At 48.3% G+C, this 22,504-nt stretch overlaps 7 protein-coding genes across 7 annotated transcripts; 2 read left to right on the forward strand and 5 right to left on the reverse strand.

Annotated features, from left to right (window-relative positions):
• Positions 1-8: 8 nt before the first annotated feature.
• Positions 9-1,449, reverse strand: HOO65_080301 (Acetyl-CoA acetyltransferase; the record flags this gene model as incomplete). The annotated part of the gene is made up of 3 exons (XM_071004271.1): positions 9-206; positions 293-1,237; positions 1,321-1,449. The coding sequence occupies 3 exons, from the start codon at positions 1,447-1,449 to the stop codon at positions 9-11; spliced, it is 1,272 nt and encodes a 423-aa protein (XP_070856531.1).
• A 1,323-nt stretch (positions 1,450-2,772) lies between these two features.
• HOO65_080302 (ubiquitin-conjugating enzyme e2 2) lies at positions 2,773-3,639 on the forward strand (the record flags this gene model as incomplete). Its single annotated transcript, XM_071004369.1, has 3 exons — positions 2,773-2,814; positions 3,058-3,434; positions 3,516-3,639. The coding sequence occupies 3 exons, from the start codon at positions 2,773-2,775 to the stop codon at positions 3,637-3,639; spliced, it is 543 nt and encodes a 180-aa protein (XP_070856532.1).
• Positions 3,640-4,877: 1,238 nt separating this feature from the next.
• On the reverse strand, positions 4,878-5,258 carry HOO65_080303 (Thioredoxin-like protein; the record flags this gene model as incomplete). The annotated part of the gene is made up of 1 exon (XM_071001532.1): positions 4,878-5,258. One exon carries the CDS (start codon positions 5,256-5,258, stop codon positions 4,878-4,880), a length of 381 nt encoding a protein of 126 aa, XP_070856533.1.
• Positions 5,259-6,729: 1,471 nt separating this feature from the next.
• Positions 6,730-9,997, forward strand: HOO65_080304 (Kinesin heavy chain; the record flags this gene model as incomplete). Its single annotated transcript, XM_071004132.1, has 3 exons — positions 6,730-6,849; positions 7,227-9,655; positions 9,754-9,997. 3 exons carry the CDS (start codon positions 6,730-6,732, stop codon positions 9,995-9,997), a joined length of 2,793 nt encoding a protein of 930 aa, XP_070856534.1.
• Positions 9,998-10,662: 665 nt separating this feature from the next.
• On the reverse strand, positions 10,663-11,401 carry HOO65_080305 (4'-phosphopantetheinyl transferase; the record flags this gene model as incomplete). The annotated part of the gene is made up of 2 exons (XM_071004382.1): positions 10,663-10,927; positions 11,076-11,401. 2 exons carry the CDS (start codon positions 11,399-11,401, stop codon positions 10,663-10,665), a joined length of 591 nt encoding a protein of 196 aa, XP_070856535.1.
• Positions 11,402-12,062: 661 nt separating this feature from the next.
• On the reverse strand, positions 12,063-13,008 carry HOO65_080306 (DUF1774-domain-containing protein; the record flags this gene model as incomplete). The annotated part of the gene is made up of 2 exons (XM_071004358.1): positions 12,063-12,711; positions 12,782-13,008. The coding sequence occupies 2 exons, from the start codon at positions 13,006-13,008 to the stop codon at positions 12,063-12,065; spliced, it is 876 nt and encodes a 291-aa protein (XP_070856536.1).
• Positions 13,009-17,787: 4,779 nt separating this feature from the next.
• Positions 17,788-19,101, reverse strand: HOO65_080307 (uncharacterized protein; the record flags this gene model as incomplete). Its single annotated transcript, XM_071001533.1, has 1 exon — positions 17,788-19,101. The coding sequence occupies one exon, from the start codon at positions 19,099-19,101 to the stop codon at positions 17,788-17,790; it is 1,314 nt and encodes a 437-aa protein (XP_070856537.1).
• Between the last annotated feature and the right edge of the window lie 3,403 nt (positions 19,102-22,504).

Here is a 22,504-nt window from a genome sequence, read left to right on the forward strand (position 1 = left end):
CCACAGTCTCACACAGTCTCAACCCGCTGCACAACAACGGCTGTTGCAGCTCCACCTCCATTGCAGATTGCAGCAACTCCATACTCCGTAGGCCTGAGCTGGTGCAGAAGTGTAGTTAAAATACGGGAGCCGGAGCTTCCCAAGGCATGGCCAAGGGAGATAGCACCGCCAAGGGGATTGACGTTGGCACCCTGGAGACCGAGGATCTGTAGATTAGGTTAGAAAGATGGCCAGTGCTGTCTCGTGTATTCGCTATCAGATCTTTCTTCCCGTTCGGCCGACGTCAACTTACCTTTTCATTCGCCTTGATCACCGCTGCAAATGCCTCGTTGAACTCCCACACCGCAACCTGATCAGCTGTGATGCCTGCACGCTTCAGAGCAATTGGCACTGCCTTTGCCGGGGCTACGGGAAAGTCGACTGGATCGATAGCCGCGTCGGCGTGAGATACAATGCGTGCTAGCACACGTGAGCCCTGACCATACTCGCGTGCGACTTCGGCGCTGCCCAGTACCAATGCACTAGCACCGTCGTTGAAAGTCGATGAGTTAGCTGCTGTGACGGTTCCAGTGCCATCTCGCACAAATGCAGGCTTCAGAGTTGGCACCTTTTCCGGTCTGACGTCGGCAAAGCCCTCGTCTTCGCTAATGACAACATCGCCCTTGCGGCCCTTGACTACCACGGGCGCGATCTCTTCAGCGAAGGCTCCTGCCTTCCACGCGGCTTGGGCACGAGCATAAGACTGGAGAGCGTATTCATCCTGCATTTCCCGCGTGATGCCGTGTTTGGCGGCCGTCTTCTCTGCACACACGCCCATGTGAAACTGGTTGTATACATCCCACAAACCATCTTTGATCAAGCCATCCTCCAGCGTTACATTGCCGAAGGCTGGCTGCAGGCTGGACCGCGCTTGATAGTACGGCACACGAGACATATTCTCCATACCGCCAGCCACCTGGGCATCAGCTAGGCCCAGCTGAATATTTTGGGCGGCAAAAACAACGGCTTTGAGGCCAGAGGCACAGACTTTGTTGATAGTGATGGCCTCAACTGTGGGGGGAAGGCCAGCAAATATAGAGGCCTGGCGAGCTGGCGACTGGCCGACGGCGGCCTGCAGGACGTTGCCCATATACACATCGGTGATCTTGGACACTGGGACCTTGGACTTTTCTAAGGCGGATTTGATGGCAGCGGCGCCAAGCTCAGGTGCCGAGACGGTCTTGAACGAGCCGTTAAACTAGGGATGGGTTAGTATTGATGTGGTTCTACAACTGCAATAGACACAGCAAATAGGCAAACAAACACAGCAAACGCATGTACCTTCGCAGTAGGCGTACGAGCAGCACTTAGAATGTACACATCTTGGATTTGCTGCTGGCGCAGCGAGACATATGATGAGAAAGACCGACGGCCTAGCCGTGAGGAGCACTGGCGGATCGTGAAGAGCATGGCCAGAGCTTGCTAGGTACCTAGTCGCGAGTACAAGAGAGAAAGCGTATCAAGGCAATAAAGAGGACAAGGGCTGAGGGACAGTGATAAGAAGGGCAGTTCAGGAGGTAGGTTGTGCAGCAAATTGAACACATATAAAAGGCTTAAATTTGGAGTTGCGAACAAAAGACTGGTGTTTCACGTTGAAGTAATACATACTGCAAGTATTTATGTGCTGCCTCCACACGCTCTTCGTTAGCCGGGATGCCACCTCGGTTTAACTTAAGCCGATTACAGCTGATAAAGCCCCAAACCCTATATGTTCTGTAGCACTAGGGTTTGGTGTTGTCGATCAATGGACATCCAGAAGTGGTTGCATGGCCAGTAATCTAAAGACTAAGACCTTGGCGGTTGAGAAACTGACTCTGAGTGGAGTTTAACTTTGATCTTGGCTTTGTAGACGGGTTTGCAAGATAGCCGAAACCACAGCCGATACTGCCTAAAGGCTTGAAGGAAACATGCATACAACGAACGTCCAAGATTAGAAACAGAGACACAAGAGCGTACAGAACTTATATGCCGGGTTGGGTTCCAGGCGAACGGAGAGACAAAAAAGACCAGGAGAGAACAAGCCTAGTTAGTCGTGGTCTTTTTATCTATTGCTTGTTTTTATAGGCGAGAAGATGTAATTCGGTAAATATCAGGTGAAGTCGAGCCACTGAATCAAAGGAAACCTGGCCTCGATGAGCCCTTGCTGAGTATAGCGACTACAGCGGGCTACTGGCCACTGGATAGCGCTATAAACTGACAAACTGCCCATCTCTAGCGGCACTGCCCATCTCTAGCGGCATCCCCCCCCCCCCCCCACTAGCTTCTAGCCAGCCTCTACTAGCCTCGCCTCGCCTCGCCTTCGTCCAAGTCCTGGGCCGAAGCAAGGCCCCACTCTTATTACTGCACTGCACTGTAATACACCCAATTTACAACGTATTACAGACTGCCAAAACGTCATGGAGGGTAAAAGTTAAAGGAAGATCCACACTTGGTCCCTAATGTCCATCTCGACTTGTTAGGCCTTTCTCTCCTCCTCTTCTCACTTCTGACGATCTTGACTTCCTACTTTATCCTATTGCTCTTTGCAACATTTATCTTCTTTTTATAGGCTGGTAGTGTTTCATCTCTTACACAACCTTCCTTTTCTCCCTAGCCACAACTCTTCTCTTTCTCCCTATTAGCCTCCAAACAGTGACTCTATACCCAGCAATACGGCCGTCACAACAAGCACGCCATTTGCCGTCACTTCACATTTTAGCCTAGCCGCCAACCTTATCGCATTCATCGCCCGCCATGTCTACTACCGCTCGTAGACGTCTCATGAGAGATTTCAAGGTACGCAGCGCCCATTGTTTCGTCATCATTATAGGGGTCTTGGGCCTTCAGCCTCGTCTTCGTTTCTTGACCCGCCCTTCCGTCCTGCTTGCGGCCTGCTAACTTCTTCGGGCTGGGCCCCGTTCTCTCTGATAGCGCATGCAAACCGACCCTCCAGCTGGAGTTTCTGCTTCGCCCGTCCCGGACAATGTCATGACTTGGTATTGCTTACCTCACCTCCCGCCATGCGCATTTGCCACACAGTTCACGGCCCCCTGGCGTTCAATATTGCTATCAAAACCCATTAGGGCCTTGCTTTGGCCTCTCATCGCCATACCGCACTTCATTGGATTTCCGCACACATTGCCTGAAATTGGAAAATTCCTCTCTAACACCTATGTCTTCCCTGTCTCTAGGAACGCAGTTATCATCGGTCCCGCCGACACACCGTTCGAGGATGGAACGTTCCGTCTGGTTATGCAGTTCGAAGAACAATACCCTAACAAGCCCCCGGCCGTCAGGTTCATTAGCGAGATGTTCCACCCGAACGTCTATGCTACCGGAGAGCTATGCCTTGACATCTTACAAAACCGATGGAGTCCTACGTATGATGTCGCTGCCGTGTTGACGAGCATTCAGAGGTGAGTACGGTCGAGCAGTCCGGATTGGCCCGCCTAGAACATGTATCGCATGCTAACTACTTCTTATTTTTCTCCTTCAAGTCTGCTTAATGACCCGAACACTGGTTCTCCAGCAAACGTCGAGGCGTCGAATCTGTATAAGGATAACCGCAAGGAGTATACCAAGCGCGTACGCGAGACGGTTGAGAAGAGCTGGGATGAATAGGTGAGCAAAGCAGCAAATTCGCCAACAACTAGGCTGTGGGCTGGGCTATGAAATGGCGGAGGATGGCAACTTTCCTACCATGGCTTCGCTGTGTACAATGGAGGTATTACAGGCCCAGCTAACGAGCTCTGGTATGTAGGGTCTGACTGTAATATCGAAGGGGCCCCTACCTACCGAGCTCTTGGTTATGTGCACTGCACCGCAGGACGCAACTGGCGGTTCTCGGAAGCTGTCACCAGCGTCGTGCGATGCTATGGGCTCAATCCTGATTCCCTCCCACGTCATTGTCCGAGCCATATGCGTGGCCTGCTGAGAATACTTGTCCTTCCTGCCCCCATCGTCACCTGCCCTTCGAGAAACTTTCTCTTTCGACATGGAATAACTCCCCTCTCCCAACACATACACACATTCTATTCTTGTTTCTCAGACGCTTGTTTTATTTCCCTCCTGTTCGCGTTCAGACAGTCATGTCTTCATTTGTTCCACGGCGTTTACGTTTTTTTTGAATTGTTTCTGTTGCTCTTATCCTGCCCTTGTTCGTTACACCTGCTGTCTTGTATCTTTTATTTTCTTTAATTACTTTCCAGGCTTGAATTCTCGCTTTTCCGTTTTCATGGGATGCTTTGGTCTCTTGTTTTTTCTCTGGTCTCTTTATTACTCCAATACTATCTGCTTGTCAGCAATGCCTACCAACGAGACAAAAAGTGCGGGTTTGGGCTCTTCGGGATTTCCCCGTGGCAATTTTAGCGGCGCTTGCTTGTATTTTCTTTTGAAAGTAAATTAGGAAAAATAAGCAACGATGGCCTTGGTTTCTCTTTGTTCTGTTACTAGGCCGTTGTATGTGTGTGCTGGGGAGGTGCGGCGGGGTTTTATGCACCTGCTATAGCCTTGATGCATGCTTATGGCACTTGTTTTTTAGTTCCCTTTTTTCAGGCTCCTTTTCTCTTCGCCGGTTGTCTTTGTTTTATCCCTTTCGTCTTGTGTCTGTGGCTGTCACTGTCCTGGTATCTGCCTGGAGTAGAAGCAAATCGCAAATCTGAAAAGGGCGGATGAAGTGGGGTTGAGCTTCACGTTTCGTAAAGGCATGCTTATTCCAAGGCGAAGAGCAACTGTGAAGTGGGCATTTACAGCATGTCCTACGCACACACTAGGAGAAACAATACGCTGCCAAGTAAAGTGACATAATGCGAGCAAAATGCGGGGAATTCTATTCATCTTATTATGCGTTGGGGCTTTCTTCAAAGCTCCGCTGTACGCTTCTTGGCTAGGCCGCCCATCTTTTCAAGGGCCGAAGTGAGGGAGTGAACATCGGCACCACGCACCATCTTGTTGCCGTTAACGGCAACCTGCTGCCCCTCCTTGAAAAACAAAAAGGTGGGCATGGCGGTGATGTTGTAGGCGGCAGCGGCTTCGCGCAGCTCGTCCACGTTGATCTTGGCCAGGGCAAAAACCGACGGCACACCGTTGGCCGTAGCCAACTTCTCGAACACAGGCGAGATCATCTTGCATGGGGGGCACCAGGTGGCGTAGAAGTCGATGGCGACGTAGGTGTTGTTGGCGAACAGCTCCTTGAGAGCGTCCATAGTCTTGATCTCAACGACCGAGGCGGAGTCAGACATGATGGTAATATGAGCTGATAGGTTTGTGTATGGGTGTAGGTATGATTATAAGTGTGTACAGAGCGCAGGCTTGTACGTCGAAATATGAGAAAATAGTTTTGAGGGGATGGCAGCGAGAGAGATATTTATAGCAATGTCGAAAGAGCCTAAGGGTTGGTCTTGCCGGGCCTATTTGAAAGCAGCGCCAGATGATTGTTAAAGAAGTTTTGGTGACATGGACGCTCGGGTTGGTGTGTGCTGAGTAAGCAATATAAGTTGGTGTTTGTCAGCCGAAGTTGAGTGGTACAAGAGGAGAACCCTAAGAAGTCTTTCTTGGTCTTGGTTTCCTAGCATAACCCTATAGATAGCCCAGGTACCAGTGGCCAAAAGCCTAAGTCCAGGCCCTATTGTTGTATTCTGGCCATGTGGAACGGGGATTTTGGGGTTCCTCTAGTGCCCCGAATATAATCTGTAGGGCAGGTGCAGGGTGGGCACAGGCTGAGTACAGGGATGGAGACGCCTGAGGCTTTTTTGATGTCGCCCCTTTAGCTACTACGGACAGCTGAAGATATAGCGGGCTATCAAGGTCTTTGTTGTCTTTGTGGACTTGGAGCTGTTCTTGTTCCCTGACCATTTCTTCCCCTTCTTTCTTACAAGCCATCATCATCATCATCATTGCCATTACTTCTGCGGGTTCCGAAGAAAAACGATCTGAAGAAGCCTCTCCCAGAATCAAGGCTGACCACCAAGAAGAGCCTTCTCGTTGCCTCCTCCTTTCTCCCCCTGGTCCAGGCCAGTGCTCTGCATTACAGTGCATTACAGTGGCCTTGCTATTCTTTGTTTCGGAGGCTGCTCGCTGTTCGCCGGGCTTTGCTTGTGCGCAAGGCCAATTGAGCATTGTTCTATTGAATCAAAGAAGAGACCAAGGGCGTCTTTTTTGGGGAGTATTTTATTTGCAAATTGGCTTTTGCTGCTTTGGGTTATTTATTTGTTATTCTGGCCCTTAAGCAAGCCTATCTTTCTTTTTTTTTCCTCAGTTTGTTTATGTTGTCCCTTTTGTTGAGGGGTTTCTCATTTGGTGATAATCTTGGTGTAAAGACAACACCAAACACTCGCAAAAAATCAGAAAACAAAAACTGTGCTTTATTTTATTTTTTATTCTTCTTTTTCTTGTGAATTTGTCTATATTTTCTTCGCGTCGATTTCTCTCTGTTTTTGAATTTCTTCGTGGGCTTGCTAGTCCCTTGATAGACAGCGCAAACAAAGGCGGTCCCCTCCCACACTCTCTATCCTCTCCCCCTCGCTCATCCCCCCCAATAACTCTTTTTTTTTTTTATTTATTTTCCCCCTTCTGGTTATTTTTTTTACACCTCATCCACTGAAAACCCTCACTCATCTCCAATTTGTGACTCTTTTCTTTCCCTTTTTTTTTCTGTCTGTTTTTTCTTTGCCCCTTGATTTGCTATAGATTGCGCCTTTACTACATAGCATCATGTCTGGGGCAAATAGCATCAAGGTCGTTGCCCGATTCCGGCCCCAAAACAAGATCGAGCTGGCTTCGGGTGGCCAGCCCATCGTCACTTTTGATGGCCAGGATACTTGCACTATCGATGTAAGTTTTGCGTTGTGTCCGTGGCATTGTGTCCAAGGGAGGGAGAGATGAGGCGGCCACTGTCTTGCTCTAGAGATGGAGGGGGAGATGCACGGTACTAGCCAGCAGCATGGCCGTGATAACGAAACAGACTCCAGCGATGGGCGTCTTTTACCGCCTTTCTATTGCCCTAGGCGGCCTTCATCCCCATCACAGCATACGATCTCTTGGCTTAGCGACGCGAGGCTTTTCGGCTTGGATGACTAGAATTGTTTCTCTCTCCCTTTCCCCCCCCCCCCCCGCCCTTCTCGAGTCCCCTCCCCGCCTCCCCGTCTCCCCGCCTCCCCGCCTTTCCCCGTCTGCTAACACCACTATGTGCTTCTCTCTCTACCATACAGTCCAAAGAAGCCCAGGGCTCCTTCACCTTTGACCGGGTGTTTGACATGTCCTGCCGGCAAGACGACATCTTCAATTTCTCCATCAAACCCACCGTCGATGACATTCTCAATGGCTACAACGGAACCGTATTCGCCTATGGCCAGACTGGAGCTGGTAAATCATACACCATGATGGGCGGCAATCTCGACGACGAAGAAAACAGAGGTGTGATCCCGCGAATCGTCGAGCAAATATTTTTCAGCATCATGTCCAGCCCCTCGTCCATTGAATACACGGTCCGTGTCAGCTACATGGAAATCTACATGGAGCGCATCCGCGATCTGCTTGCCCCCCAAAACGACAACCTGCCTGTGCACGAGGAAAAGAACCGAGGCGTCTACGTCAAGGGTCTGCTAGAAGTCTACGTGTCCAGTGTCCAGGAAGTCTACGAGGTCATGCGTCGTGGAGGCAATGCCCGAGCTGTTTCTGCTACCAATATGAACCAGGAATCCTCCCGTTCCCACTCCATTTTTGTCATCACTATCACCCAGAAGAATGTTGAGACTGGCTCGGCAAAGAGTGGCCAGCTGTTCCTGGTCGATCTGGCCGGTTCTGAAAAGGTTGGCAAGACCGGAGCTAGCGGCCAGACTCTAGAGGAGGCCAAGAAGATCAACAAGTCTCTCAGTGCCTTGGGCATGGTCATCAACGCCCTGACTGACGGAAAGTCTTCACATGTGCCCTACCGTGATTCTAAGCTCACCAGAATATTACAAGAGTCGCTGGGTGGAAACAGTCGCACCACCCTTATTATCAACTGCTCGCCTAGCAGTTACAACGATGCTGAAACCCTCAGCACATTGCGCTTTGGTATGCGAGCCAAAGCCATCAAGAACAAGGCGAAGGTCAACGCCGAGCTCAGCCCCGCAGAACTCAAGGCCTTGTTGCGAAAGGCACAGGCCCAAACTACTTCTTTTACCAACTACATCTCGAACCTGGAGGGCGAAATCCAGCTCTGGCGTGCTGGTGAGACGGTCCCTCGCGAAAAGTGGACTGCCCCGCTGGGCTCTGAAAACGCGCCCTCAGCCCCTCGCACACCGGCGCGTGAGCCTAGACCATCAACCCCTTCTCGACTCCACCATGCCGAATCTCGAGCCGACACCCCTGGACTGATAGAACGAGCCGGAACGCCCAGTCTTCCCCTGGATAAGGACGAGCGCGAAGACTTCTTAAGGCGTGAGAACGAGCTGCAAGACCAGTTGACAGAGAAGGAGAGCTTGTTCTCTTCTGCCACACAGCAGCTGCTAGAGGTTAAAGATGAGCTGAGCTTCCTCAAAGAGCACGATGCCAAGACCGGCAAGGACAACGAAAAACTAACTGCCGAGGTCAATGAGGCGAGAATGCAGCTTGAGCGGTTAACGTTTGAGAGCAAGGAGGCCCAGATCACTATGGATGCGCTAAAAGAGGCCAACACCGAGCTTACCTCGGAGCTCGACGAGGTCAAGCAACAACTCATGGACGTCAAGATGAGCGCCAAGGAAACTAGCGCGCAGCTGGGCGAAAAGGAGAAGAAGAAACAGGAGAAGATGGCTCAGATGATGGCAGGGTTTGATTTGGGTGGCGATGTGTTTAGCGAAAATGAACGCTTCATCGCCGAGGCGATCCAAAAGGTTGATGCCCTCGTTGAGCAGAGCTCCGTTGGCAACAATGTGGCCCCGGACGATCTTAAGGAGGTCAAGACTAAGCTGGTTGAGACACAGGGTATTGTGCGCCAGGCTGAGCTATCTATGTACAGCTCGGCTTCTGGGGAGGCTGATGCCCGCCGAAGACAGGATCTTGAGGCCCGCCTTGTGGCCCTCCAGGCCGAGTACGAAGAGCTGTTGTCTAGAAACCTAGATGAGGCCGATGTCGAAGAGATCAAGGCCCGTCTAGGAGACGCTCTTGCACACAAGAAAGATACCGAAGAGGAACTGGTGGCTAGTCTCAGACTGGAGGCTGAGCAAAAGGCGGCCGAGAACAGTCGCATGAAGACCTTGATTGAGGATCTTCAGCGCAGAGTTAAGGCTGGCACAGCTGCTCCTATGGCCAACGGCAAGACCATCCAGCAGCAGATTGCTGAGTTTGACGTGATGAAGAAGAGTCTTATGCGCGATCTCCAAAACCGCTGTGAACGCGTGGTTGAGTTGGAGATTTCGCTGGATGAGACACGCGAGCAGTACAACAACGTGCTACGGTCGTCTAACAACCGTGCGCAGCAGAAGAAGATGGCCTTCTTGGAACGCAACCTGGAGCAGTTGACACAGGTGCAGCGCCAGCTTGTTGAGCAGAACTCTACCTTGAAGAAAGAGGTTGCTATTGCTGAGCGTAAACTGATTGCCCGTAACGAGCGGATCCAGAGCCTGGAGAGTCTGTTGCAGGATAGTCAGGAGAAGATGGCTGTGGCCAACCAGAAGTATGTATTGCCCTTTTTTTCTCTCTTATGCATGCAATCTATATATCAGTGCCCGCTAACAGTATTCCCTCTTTTTCTTTCTTTCTCCCCCTCCTTAGGTTTGAAGTCCAACTTGCTGCTGTCAAAGAGCGACTCGAGGCCTCTAAGGCCGGCAATACCCGTGGCCTGCCGACGACTAGCGGTTTTGGCGGCTTCAGCTTTGGTGGGGCGGGCAGCCGCATTGCCAAGCCTCTTCGCGGTGGTGGTGGCGGCAGTGATGCACCTTCTGGTCCTGGAGTTCCGACCATTGCCAACTTGCAGACGGAAAACAAGCGCAGCAGCTGGTTCTTCCAGAAGTCGTAGTCTCGTCGTCTGGCATTGAAATCAGCGCGGGAGAAGTCCCGTATGCGGTCCTCGAATAGTACTAGTTATTAGGTTTGGGGGACCAAGCAGCCATATCAAGCCACCTTTGTGATGTTGAAGAACTGATGATCGTGTCCGGCCATTCTTCTCTTTTTTCTTCTCTTTCTTTTTCTTCTTCGACTTTCATGTCCCTCCCCGCCGCCTATCTTTTTCTTCTTCTTTTTTTTCTTTTCTTTCTGGGTGTAGAGTAGCATGTTGGACTGATGATAATGGGGAACGCCTTTTGTTTGCTTCTTTTTTGTTCTATCTTGGTGTTTTAGTTTGAACTCTACCTTGTTTCTTTTTCTTCTCCTCCCCCTCCCGAATTTCCCTCTCTGCAGTATGGTCTTTCTTGTTTTCGTCGCCGTTTTTCTTCCGATTTGTTTTGCTGCCGTATTATGACCCAAGATCGTCAAATCCCCCACCCCCCCCCCTTGCTCTTTATGTTGGTCGTTCTGTGCTTTAGAGCTTCCTCTCACTATTTTATCTTTTTATGTGTATGTCAACTTGATTTCATTTTTTTCCCACACCTTATTTGCTTGTTCTATTGCTACAAATAGTCATCCTCCTCTCAATCTTCCTGAACCAACCAACCAGCTGTGTTCATTGAAAGAGCCACGCCTCATTCATGCTGGCGCCACAAAGCCTATGCAAACCGCTGTAGCATAGTCGCCGTCGTGGCTGATTGAAATCCGTGCCTCTTGTGCTTGTGTTGTGAATGGCGGGCTGGCCTGTATCACGGCACAAGGTGCGGACGAGCCGCCATTTTGAGATAGGGAAGTCCTGGATGTTTCTGCATGATGTATTATGGCGCGATGGAGAATATGCACGTCGTGGAAGCCAAGGCGGTGAAGCGGGTGGGCCTTGAAGGCGGCTTCTTTTGCAGCAAATCTAGCAGCAAGGGAGAGAGATCAAGGGGGAGAAATTAGACTAGTGTTTGTTGGAAACATGGATAAGACAGGGAGTGGTAATGAATGATATAGTGGGTGGGTGGGATTGTAACTGCGGGCTGATTCTGTGTGGGCGTCTTTTTACTTACCTGCCAGCAACTAGCCTGATGGCGCTTTCTAGTGGGACGTCATCTTTTGATTTCTCCGCTGCCGTTGTTTGCGGGGGTTTCGTTACTAGCACCGTTTCGTTGTTTTCGGCCAGCGGCCTTGTCTTTGCTGCTGCTGCTGCTGTTGCTGCTGCTGCTCGGGCCAAGCTATAGGCTGGGGCTAAACGCGCAGCATATGCCTTCTGCTCTTCCGCGCTGAAGATGCGGTTGAGGAAGCGTAGCCCATAGCGGGAGGCTATGAGGGCGCGGATGCGTGAAATCTGGCATATGTCGATGCCGACGTGGAAGGGGCTCGGGAATGGTAGCATTTCTAGTATAGTAGGGGAAAACTGGGTAGCTTGAAAGAGGTGGCGCACTCAGCTAGTTGGTGGAGTCGAGAGGCCCTCTTTTCCATTTATTTAGCCATTTAATTAACAGTGATGAAATTCTTATTGTGAGGTTTCGAGGGCAACAATTTGTAAAGGACGATCAAAGCGAGCAGAGCAAGTCTGAGCTGAGCGAGCCCCTCCCCCCACTTTTCCTATTTATATATCTTCTTTTTTCTCATTACGGCAGTTGCTTCACTTTATCATGGCTACACAAGGAAGTGGACTCGGGACTTTAAACGTCTGTTTATTAACGGGATTAGCTCTGGACTGAGGCGAAGAAGATATAAGGCCTTATGCGGTAGGAAGTAGAAGCAAAGGCGAAATGGTATAAATTGAATGTGATTTCTTTTTTTTTTTTCTTTTTTGCCTTGATTATTATTCCACCTAATAGGTTCCCTCCCTTGTTGGTACACTTATGTTGCTAGTTGCAAAGGGAAGGGCTCTCTTGCTGGTTTGGCTGAAAGCATACAACATGCGGCTTGACAAATCGCCACTGATCAGATTTAATTGGCCGAAACAGGTAAATAGAAAATCTTTCGGTAGACAAGTTGTCTGGAATGGCGAGAGCTCGTGTCTGATTGGCAAATGGGCGGCTTTTTGTTTACACCTGCTGGTCAGGGATCAGCGGCCGTCTCTCACCCTCGTTGTCGGCGTTGGCATCAGAGCCCAACCATGCCACCCGGCGGCCCGTCCAGGCAGGCACAGCCACCATGAAACTGGCAATAAAGAGCAGGCCCATAATGACAAAAGCAAAGATCCACTGCAGCGAGACGAGCTTTTCCAAGAACTGACCCATAGCTAGAGCCCAGGTCAGCACGGCCAGGGAAAAGCCCATGGTGTAGTCGGAAAAGACGGCCAAGAAGTACAGGCCAATAGGCAGAAGCGCCCAAATAGCGATGTTGCCAAGAATGCGAAGAACTGTCGAGTTACCCCAGGGCACGACAATGGCCCCTGTCCACAAAATGGCGAAGATGGTCCAGGCCAGAGGGCCAGACACTACGGGCCAGTGCATCCAGCGGGCATAGCTGTTGTGGCGGTGATATAGGGCCGACAGGTTGAACAGATTGATGATCTGCACTAGCAAAGCCGTCAAAAAATGGCCGTTGGCGAAGAGTATAACAAAGAAAAAGTTGAGGATGTTGTTGATGATGAAGTGCGAGCCGAGGGCAGCCGCGTTGGTGCTGGTGCTACTAGTACGGTCGGTCCACAGGCCGGACATGTAAGTGGCCTGGTTGATGAACATGACAGCCCTACAGAGAGAAAAGCAGTTTTAGCATTGGGGAAGGCCACAGATAGCAAACGATGGGGTTAAAAACTCACCAGTAGATGTTGACAATCACCGAGTTCAGGCTGAAGGCGGTGCGGTAGTGGTGATTCCACCACCAAATGGAGTGGGCCGAGCCCGGTGGGTGAAGCACATAAAGACAGGTGCTGATGGCCGAGACAAGGAAACTGACGCTCGTCCAGATACGGTACTTGGAGATGGCGCTATCAGTGTAGCTGTCCCGCCGCGAGAACGGGTTCCAGTCGTTGACGGTAGAGCTCATGATGAGTGTATAGTGTATGTATAAGGTGGCAATGGAAAGCTGTAACAGACTTTGGAGCAAAAGAAGGTCTTGGTGAAACCAGACTATAGGTAGAACGAAGCTGGGATTAATACAAGGCAAGCTTGAGCACAATGGGAAGAAGAAAGAGAAAGCTCTAGCTCCTCTTCTCCCCTGGCAAGAATGGGCGGGACTCCAGACTCTTTTATCCCTTCATATTGGAGATTATTTTTTATTTTTTTATTCTCATTTTTCGTTTTCCATTTTTCGCCCTTCCTTTTTGCCTGATTATTGTCAGAACAGGACCTAGATCGCCCAAGTTCTGGCCGGAATAAGAAGACCAAGCGTCAAAAGTTCATTTAGGAAATGGGTGTGTACGGTACAAACACGTCATGGTCATTTACAGCGGCACGGGAGCTGGCTCTCTCTCCTCCAAGCTTGCTTTTTTTCCGTGCAAGGAATCGCTACGCAGCTCATGTGCCCCAAAAAAGCTCCAAAAAAGTAGTTAGCTAGTCTATTATAACACGGCAAACTTACGGGATAGGTGTAAGACGCGGGGACGCAGGGTTGGGCTAGGGTTTTGTATGGTATTTGTACATTTACACATTTATACAGATCCGTTTTAGTAATCAGGGCATCCAGCGATCAAAGCAACGAGCGGGCTTGTGTTTGTTCTGGAATGTAAGTAAGAAATAGTAAGAATGCTAGCGAGGACTGGCGGCCGTGAGCAGCCATTGGGCTGATAAAGAATGGATGGCTAGAATGGAAAGTATTGACTTAATTATGGCCAGAGGAAAAGAAATAGTCGACCCTCTTGGCTGCAAGCAAGTTGCACTGCGTGTGTGTAGTATGCAGCGCCCAAGTTCCCCTCTATAGTGCCAGAAAGAAGACCCGGAACACCGTAATACTGTAATCCTGCATTTCAAAACAGAGGGAGCAACAATAGCACTGCTACCACAGATCCGTGCAGGTGGGTGCGGTGGTGTACCATAAGAGAGTTTTTCTAGATGTGGTTTGATTTAAATGAGTAAAAGAACGCTGTCTATATAATAACGCTACCAGATTTTGCCAAAGGCCCTCTTCTTAGTATGAGGTGATTCAAGAAGCACTGCATCTAAGCTACAGTAGTGGTGTAATCCCCCCCCCTCCCGATGAGCTGATCAACCCATTCGCAGAACGACATGCATACTACTGGCCTGAACGTAAAAGGCCTATGCATTCTACATCTCCATGTCCATCTAGCGTAAAACTTACCTATGCCCTTTTTGAAAGCAAATCTACATCTTGGCTAATTTCCCAACTGGATTCTTTTTGCAAGTCTACCAATACATCAAAAAGATGTGTGCTTCATTACTTTTGTACCGCCACATCTTCACGAATGCGAAGTCGGGGGAGGGGTCGAAAATTGGGGGCCGATCAAAATCAACCAGCATGGGTTGTGCCACCTTCTCCTCGCAGGTATTGCCATGAATAACTCTAGGCACTGGAAGCCGGGACTTGATAACATCATTAACTGTATCTATGACCGGCTCACTCGTATATGATAGTGAATGAGTTTGCCGCATATGGCGCAACTCAGAATTCAGTATCTATTGCATACAAACATGACTAAGACAGCCTAGGGCTAGGACATCTTGTACAAATCTCAACAGATCATACGCCTTGAGCTGGCGGCAAGTGAATATCGAGCCAAGGCCCATCACCCCTATGCCAATGAGTGTACGGTGTTGGGGATGAGCGGTAGGCCTAACAAGGGCATCAAGTGATTTGATTTGAATAAATTCAACGTCTACTGGAATCACTAAGATCAAACGACGTGAAGGGCACCAAGTAAGCTGGTCTCTCTAAAACTCCGCAGTCAGGGTCTAGACTCGTACTAACCTGGGTCTTGACAATATCCATGAGTTGGTAGAGTTGTATTGGGCATTTTGCATCTGCAGAGGCAGCAACAGGGGCAGAGACGGGGAGGGGAGCCTCTGAGATGGAGGCCAACACTTGGATGTGATTTGCCAAGATGGCCGCCATTAGAAAGACCCAACGGACACTTTTACGAGTAGTACTCAAGCTGAGGAAGCCGGCGCAGGCTGAGACTTGTGTAAGAATATTCACATGCTGTGCCATTTTTAGGGGAATCCTGTTGAGCTTAGCTTGATAGCCCTCCATCAGATGTTAATGGTCAGTATCAGTGTTGTAACAAAAGTGAATTGCTACTTTCATTTCTACGCTCCATGCTAAAGCTAGCAAATGATAGAGAGTGAAATTTAATTGCCTCTACCTTTCTGCACTGTAATCATGACAATTTCGTAGGGTGAATTGTTGATACTAGTCCTAAGTTCAGTAGAAATTCCTCTATCACCGGCCCATGAAGCCGCTATGTCAGAACATGGGATGATAGCGAGACTAGAATGAAGCGTTCAAGATTCCCTAAAGCTAATATGGAGCAAGATTATAACTACTGAGATCTCGCAGCTATTTCATAGTCAGTTGGGTGTTGCTGATTTTGATCCTTCAGCCCAGAATCTTTACCCGTCAATATATTTATTACAGAATCCGATGACTTGAAAGATATGGCACTCATTGGGCGAGGGATATTCGCAAAGACACCGTTGGGAGGCAGGTTCATACTCAACAGGGAAAAGATTGTTGGCCTGTGGTAGCCTATTTATGATTCGACACAAATGCCACCCAGTCTGATTTTACTATTCAGTGGTTGAGCTTTGCTACAGTGTAGTTCGCTAGCATTAAGAGGCAAATCGGGGGCTCGCCTTAGGTTGTGTCTGGTGAAAGGCGTTCTTCAAGGACCATGGTCGCATCGAATAGATAGAGATATGGCTGCGAATAGGTTTAGAATGTTGGCCATAAACTTGAGCTGCCAAGGCTTTGATTCATTCGTTCATTTTTTGATGCCCAAGTATTGGACCTGCATAGTTGTACCCTTAGAGCTGTTTGTAAAACTTCTTGACATCTGGAGCTGGGTCGAATTTCATCCATTCATTTTGACACAACTGTAAGACAATTAATAGCAGTTTCGACAGTAGGGTCTTCACATCAAAGAGAGCTTCCAAGCTTCGCATTTACTACCATGACGCCAATCTTTAGTTGTCCTGTGCAATGTGTAAGCCTCTCGAGAGGATTCGAGCATGGCTTGCCACCAAGGGCATTGGAACTATTGGCAAACTCTAGCTAATGCGATGACACAGGAGTAGCTTTCTCGGAAAGTCCTGATCTAGAGAATTGTTTATTTATCACGCAATGTAGGTAAGGGTAAGTATGTCACTGTCAGATAAGTAGATAGCGGTCCTCAGGTATCTATGGGTGCGGAGTTATGGTGAGTTTGATGGGTGTTGGAAATTGAGGCTATCAATAAATGCTGATGAGTCGAGAGTAAGAGTTGGAAGCCCTAAACATGGTGGGTGTGGTGCATTGCTTGGAAGTGAAGTAGTGGTATTTCGGAGATCCAAGGCCATGTCATTTGGTCTGCTGGATATATGGCACCTAATATGCGGGGCAGTGGGTCAAAGCCCTACAAAGTAGGTTACACAGAGGGGGGCATCGTAACTGCAAACTACTTGATAGAATGCTGCTGGACAACGCTGGACAGAGTAGACCGCATAGCTTATCTTGCTGTGCATATTCAATCTCGACATGGCCATCTCCGCTACATCTAAACTATTGATGAATTGGAGCTACTTATGCCGAACATTAGAAGAATGTCTTCTTAGGATGACACGATTCTTAAGGGCTTGAGTTGGCCGTAATAAGAGGCTTTCACAAGTGGCGATAATGGTGTGGAATAGGTCTTGTAGATCAAGGCTGATCACCTTTCTTCAACAAGAACACAGTTCGCAAACAAGACAAGAAAAGCCTACAAAACTGCCCCACTGCCAAGAGCTATAGCAGAGCCCAGTACCATAGCCATAGCTTACTAGGACGGCCTGAAGCTCAAAGATGACTAGATAAAGCAATCTTCTTTTTCGAAATCCTGCCTCTACTCATGGATGGTGGCCACATCAGGAGGAAGTGTCCTGAGAGAAAGGTATAGTCAAGACAGCACAGCACTGCTTGGCCCTTTTGAGTCTCTCCAATACTAGGACAAGTAGGTTTCCCTCAGAAGCTGATTTGTTCTTTTCTTTGTTTCCTAGATCGCCACTCTGGTGCGGTTTTTGTTGGAGCTCAATGGTGCACTAGGTCGTGTCTAGGTGACGCACATAAAGAAGCTAAGGGCAACAAATCAATGAACTGTTTAATGGCGCCAAGAATCATCACAACAGCAAGATACCATCTAAAAACGAGACTGAAAATCAAATCTTGCATGCCCCTAAGAACAGTCAGATGAGGGAAAGCTCGCGACGCAGGTGTCAGTAGTTGGAAGCTCACACGAGGGTGTGGTAAACATCTATTACCGTAATACATGTAGTGGCTAGCGTGAATCTTCTCGCCAAAGCCCTACTCTTAGAGATGAACTCGATGCCGGCTATATATCTTGTGTGTCCACCCAAGGTTGTTTTGATTATAAGAAGAACACCCACGTATTGGCAAAAGACACAACACTCGAAGCCATACATAGAGGCTAGGAGGTAGTAACGCTCATAGGAGCTTTGCTAAGATCTGTGATGCCCATATAAGTTTTATATGTTAAACATTGAGGATTTGAGTCTGCGTTTCTATTCTAATCCTACCGCAATAAACATCCCCAACCTAAAAACGGCGTCGCCCCGCTCAGATACAAACAGCGCCAAGTAATCCTGATAACATGCCTTCCCATGGTAGCTCCCATCATGCCTACTTAAATGCCACCAACATACCGGCACTGTCCCACTGACCGGACTCTGTATCAAAGTCTGTAAAATCCAAGAAGTCGCTGTTTTGGGGCAAGATATCATATCTGTATGTGTGGTAGCTGCTATCTTGCGTAGCAAATAGAGGCGTTATGTTAGAGCCAATATTGAATTGGCTCATACCGGCAGTAAAGTTGTGGACAGTTTCATTCTGAGCAGCATTGATCTCACAGGGATCAAGTGGCACCAAGTCTCCAGCAACACGGAGCTCTGTAATCTCTTCTGGTGCCTGTGATACATTGCCATTCCAGTCCCCAGAAAATTCAAGCTGGGTGGCATATTCGGCATTCTGCAGGGAGATAGAGCTGCCGTGCTCGCCTTCCCAGTTGAAAGAGCCCGGGGCCTGTAGTGAGATGTTGGTCTTGTCTTGGAGGTGATGATTGTATGAGCTGGTCATGACATGCTCGATTTGGGTGGTGGCGGTTGTAGAGATGCTGTAAGCCAATAGGGCATCTTGCCCTAGATTTACGTTGAAATTTTGGTTATCTTCGTTGGAATAGCTGCCAGATGCCTCGACAAACGCCGGCGCCTTTTCGCAGACTGGCTGATTCTCGTGGTCAATGCCAGACATATGATAGGCTTTGTGGATTGCGCTCTCTGACGTGATATTTAGGCCTTCTTTGGATATTTCGTATGCCAACTTGATTGCAAATGGTATGTCTGACTCCATTGATGTGTGGTCAGTCAATGTGAAGGTCCTAAGGAGTGTACTGATAGAGTCTGGCGACAATCCAATAGAGGCATCTTGGCTCATCTTGACGAAGAAAGCCGACAGCTTTATGAAAACTGCCGCATTCACAGCATGGTAGAAAGAGAGCATGATAGGAGGAAACGGAAGCTGTGTAGGGCCTTCTAGAAACCCGTTGTGTTGATATTGATGCGAACTGGGGAGATTCTCATTGTGTACACGTTTAATGTGTTGCTTTACATCGGATTCACGGCAAATAACATTGCCAAGACATGATCCGTGTTCGTGAGGGGCGTTGACGTAAAAAGGACAGCAAAAATAGTGCTGCTTGGTGGCTTTTGCGTTACCTTCGCCGCGGCTATGGTTAGCTTCTAAAGGGTCAACGTAGTCCCAGCATGTGTCAGCACTTTTGGTAGCTGTGTACAAGAGAGCTGTATGTAGGTTTTGGGGCGCACTCCTCGGGGACTGGAGGACGGATGACCTACCGGCTACACCTAGCTTCTTGTAGACATATTTCAAGGAGGAAGAGCAGTCAGCTACAAAATTCCTTTTCTCGAAAGGTCGAGGCATTTGAACGGTCTGTAAAGAAGGAAGAACGAAAGTCCTGATGATGCGAAAGAAGCAAATGAAAAAAGGAAGATGCATGAAGAGGCATCTTTCGATTTATAAAGCAAATACCACGGAGGGTAAAGGCAGTTGGCAAGTACATCCCAGTGAATTGCGGACGTTCTAGTCAGGATTTATCATAGCATTTTCAATGTGCATGTTTAATGGTGTCCATCTACTACTGTAGGGGAAAGGGGTGCTTGGGGGAAGAAGATGAAACTAGCACCATGTGTTGAGGATACTGATTATCTGGTTGACTTGAAGCTAGCAAAGCCACTGCAAATTAATGAAACAAGGCAGCTATAGTACTGCGGACAAAAGGATAGCTTGATTCTCTGTCCTGTTCACACACATCTTGCTGCCTTGGGACTCAAGTCTGTAGAGTCCCATTTCTGCAGGCTTACAATCTCCCAGTCGTTAGATATGTCCACAAAGTGTATGAAGAGATGGGTTTGTCTTGGCACATCTAACAGTTTTTAGAACGGAAGAGCCTTGCTAGCTCAGCACAGGGTGTAGAGTAAGCTATATGAGATATTGTGAACAAGTAGAAATAGACCGGGCCAGCTGGGTTATGTTGTTGTCTAGATGTTGCTATAGGTACAAAGGCATGAAAGAGCCAAGCGCGTTTTCCGTCCGGTGCCCTGTATGTTTTTGGGTATCTTGTCTAGGAAACGTTTTCTTTGCTAGCGAATCTCTATCTGCGATTTGATATTCGCAGAGCGAGAGAAGGAGAAAAAAGGCGAGGGGGGGGAGTTTCAAAGAGGAAGGAGAGAGTGAGACTGCGTGAGAGAAAGGGATGGATGAACGAGAGAGGACAGGGGACAGCGTAAAAAAGAGAGGAAGAGCAGAACTAGCAGAGCTATATATGTTGTGTAACCAACCACTGTCCGCCCTCCTTTCCTATTTCGGACCCCTACCTTGCGAGTATTAGTTGTTGTTACACAAAGAAACTCCCTATTTCTTTACATCTATCACAGCCCTGTTTTTGCGCTTTCTCTTCGTTGCGAATCAAAATGCTAGACTCGCGCTTTGACCAGGATTTTACACCATGTGGTAGAAGGAATGCGAGAACTTTTAACAGTTTGACAAAATTGTGAACAAAATAAAATGTCGAAAAATAGCGACATCATAGGCTACTTACTCTCAATGCCCCTTGTCGTCTGTGAAGGGAATTTCTCGTCAGTCTTTTACTACAGACACGATAGTTTCACGCCCCCTAACCTGCCAAGAACTGAAAGTCCGCTGTTGAGGGCGGTGTGGGTAGTTAGTTCATCGGGCCAAATGGTTTATCTGTAGATTAGCGCTTAGGTCAAAGCTGGATAGTGTGCTACATAAGTCCCCAGTAGGCCAAGCACCCAATTTAGATATTGAATTCCGCCCCAAGAATACTGATATCTGCATGCATCAATAGGGACATTCATTGGCTTCTCTTAGAAAGCGCAGTGGTTCTTGCCTATTGCCGCCACTGATTTTCCTTGCATCACTCGTTAGCGTTTTAGCTTCACTATAGCAAGCTAAATAGCGCTTGTACTTTATTCTAAGTTGGATTTCAAGCATACAGCCGAGTATGGCCACACGGATTGCCGCATCTAGCCACATAACCATGCATAGCCGTTCTCTTAAAGTGGCTCATGTCGGCTACGTAGACAGGATCATTCTATCGCTGTTCAGTACGGGCTTTCTTGGGCGGCCAGTTTGACCAGCACCAGACTTTAATGTGGACTGTAAGGATTATTCACCCCCATATAAAGTAGGTAGTAAGACCTTCGTACGCCTATGAAATCATCCAAGTACCAAGACATTTCGCAGTCTATTACTATCTATACTAGTTATTTGCCATCTTATGATGCTCTCCATAGCTGCCACTTATAACCTTGTACATAAGCTATTCCTTGAATCAGTATTCTTGGTAAGAAGCAGGATGTTTGAGGCAGGTCAAAAGTTCTGGCTTCATCTCGACACTTGTCCTTGATGGAAGTGTACAGACAGCATAGCCTGCTTTGTGCTGATTGGGGTTAGGCTAATCTATAGTAGACTAAGAAATGAATGTCTGTATCTGAAGAATAAGGCCTAGATCTCTCTACGTTATACTTTGAAGCCCAGCTGTTTATGTGGAAACACGTGAGTAACCTGTTAGCAGTTCGGTTGCACATACTTAAGGTTGTTTGACGGGTAGTACTGTAACACCCGCTGGTCTTTGACTCCCTCTTGGCTGCGGTATTGCTCTTTATTCACAGAAGTCACAACGGTGTGATCTTTCGTCACTTGGTGTGATTCGCGAGGACTTTTGAGAGAAGTAAGGGCCAAGGGAAAAAGACTCCCAGCGAAAGAGAAAATAAATGCCTGTAGAAGGTAACGGCAGGAGAAAATACTTGCTGAAAATGCAACATGAAGCCCCGAGCACTTATGATATAGCACCTCTACCTTCTACCAGCTCTGTTTAAAGATGACATGCCGTCCAGTGAGTACGTCCTTGAAAATCAGGAAAGCGGCTCATGGGAAACCAGGAACCAGTGGCTCGGTGCTGTATGCCTGATGACTTGTACTTGCATGTCTGATACAATATTTATAGCTGTTTTAAGAGACATCTTGTGGCTACGTTATCACCCAGAGCCGTCTAATATTAAGTGAGGAGAGGAAGGGGGGATCAGACGCTATGCCATTCCTAGTCAATATCCTTCCCGCCTCCAGTTCTGAATCTAGTTTATGGCTCGCGTCTAGACGAAACTTTAGATCGCCATCCATTCTAACAACCACTACATCACCCGACCTCCACCCCTGATATATCTATCTATCTACCTACTGCCTGCTACACTGTCTACTGGATTGGAAACACTGAGGATTTGTGTGCTGAGCCTCAGCTCCCGTAAAATCAATTACGCTCTGCTACCTTTTTAGTAGCATAGACTTTAGTGCTTATTCAGTAACGTAGTTCACCATTTAGCAGTGCACCATCCATCATCAAATGGAGCGCTTTTGCCTTACTACCGCCAAAGTACAAGGCTTTTTTCTTCCCAGTCACCGATAAAACACTTCCTTTTAAACAAAGGCGAGGTCTTTTCTAATGCATTGCTTCATTCTATTACATCCCCATAGCCATCCCCTACACCCCGAGAGCGGGTGTCTAATTTAGCTCTAGCCGGAGAAGGATATGATTTTCCGTTATACATATACTCCTAGGTTGAATTCCGCACGACTTTTGACTGGGCAGACTGACGAGAACGAAATAGCCAACCCCATGCTTGGCAGGCACTACACACAAAATGCCTATGTACACAAGTTCAATTGCTCCATCAACCAGCGTCTTAACCTAAAGGCAGGGGTTTCTACTAGAGAGCCCTCTTTGCAGATACTGACGTATTGAAGA

This window comes from Ceratocystis lukuohia, assembly GCF_044167205.1.
Source record: "Ceratocystis lukuohia strain C4212 chromosome Unknown Supercontig8_pilon, whole genome shotgun sequence".
Lineage (NCBI taxonomy): Eukaryota > Fungi > Ascomycota > Sordariomycetes > Microascales > Ceratocystidaceae > Ceratocystis > Ceratocystis lukuohia.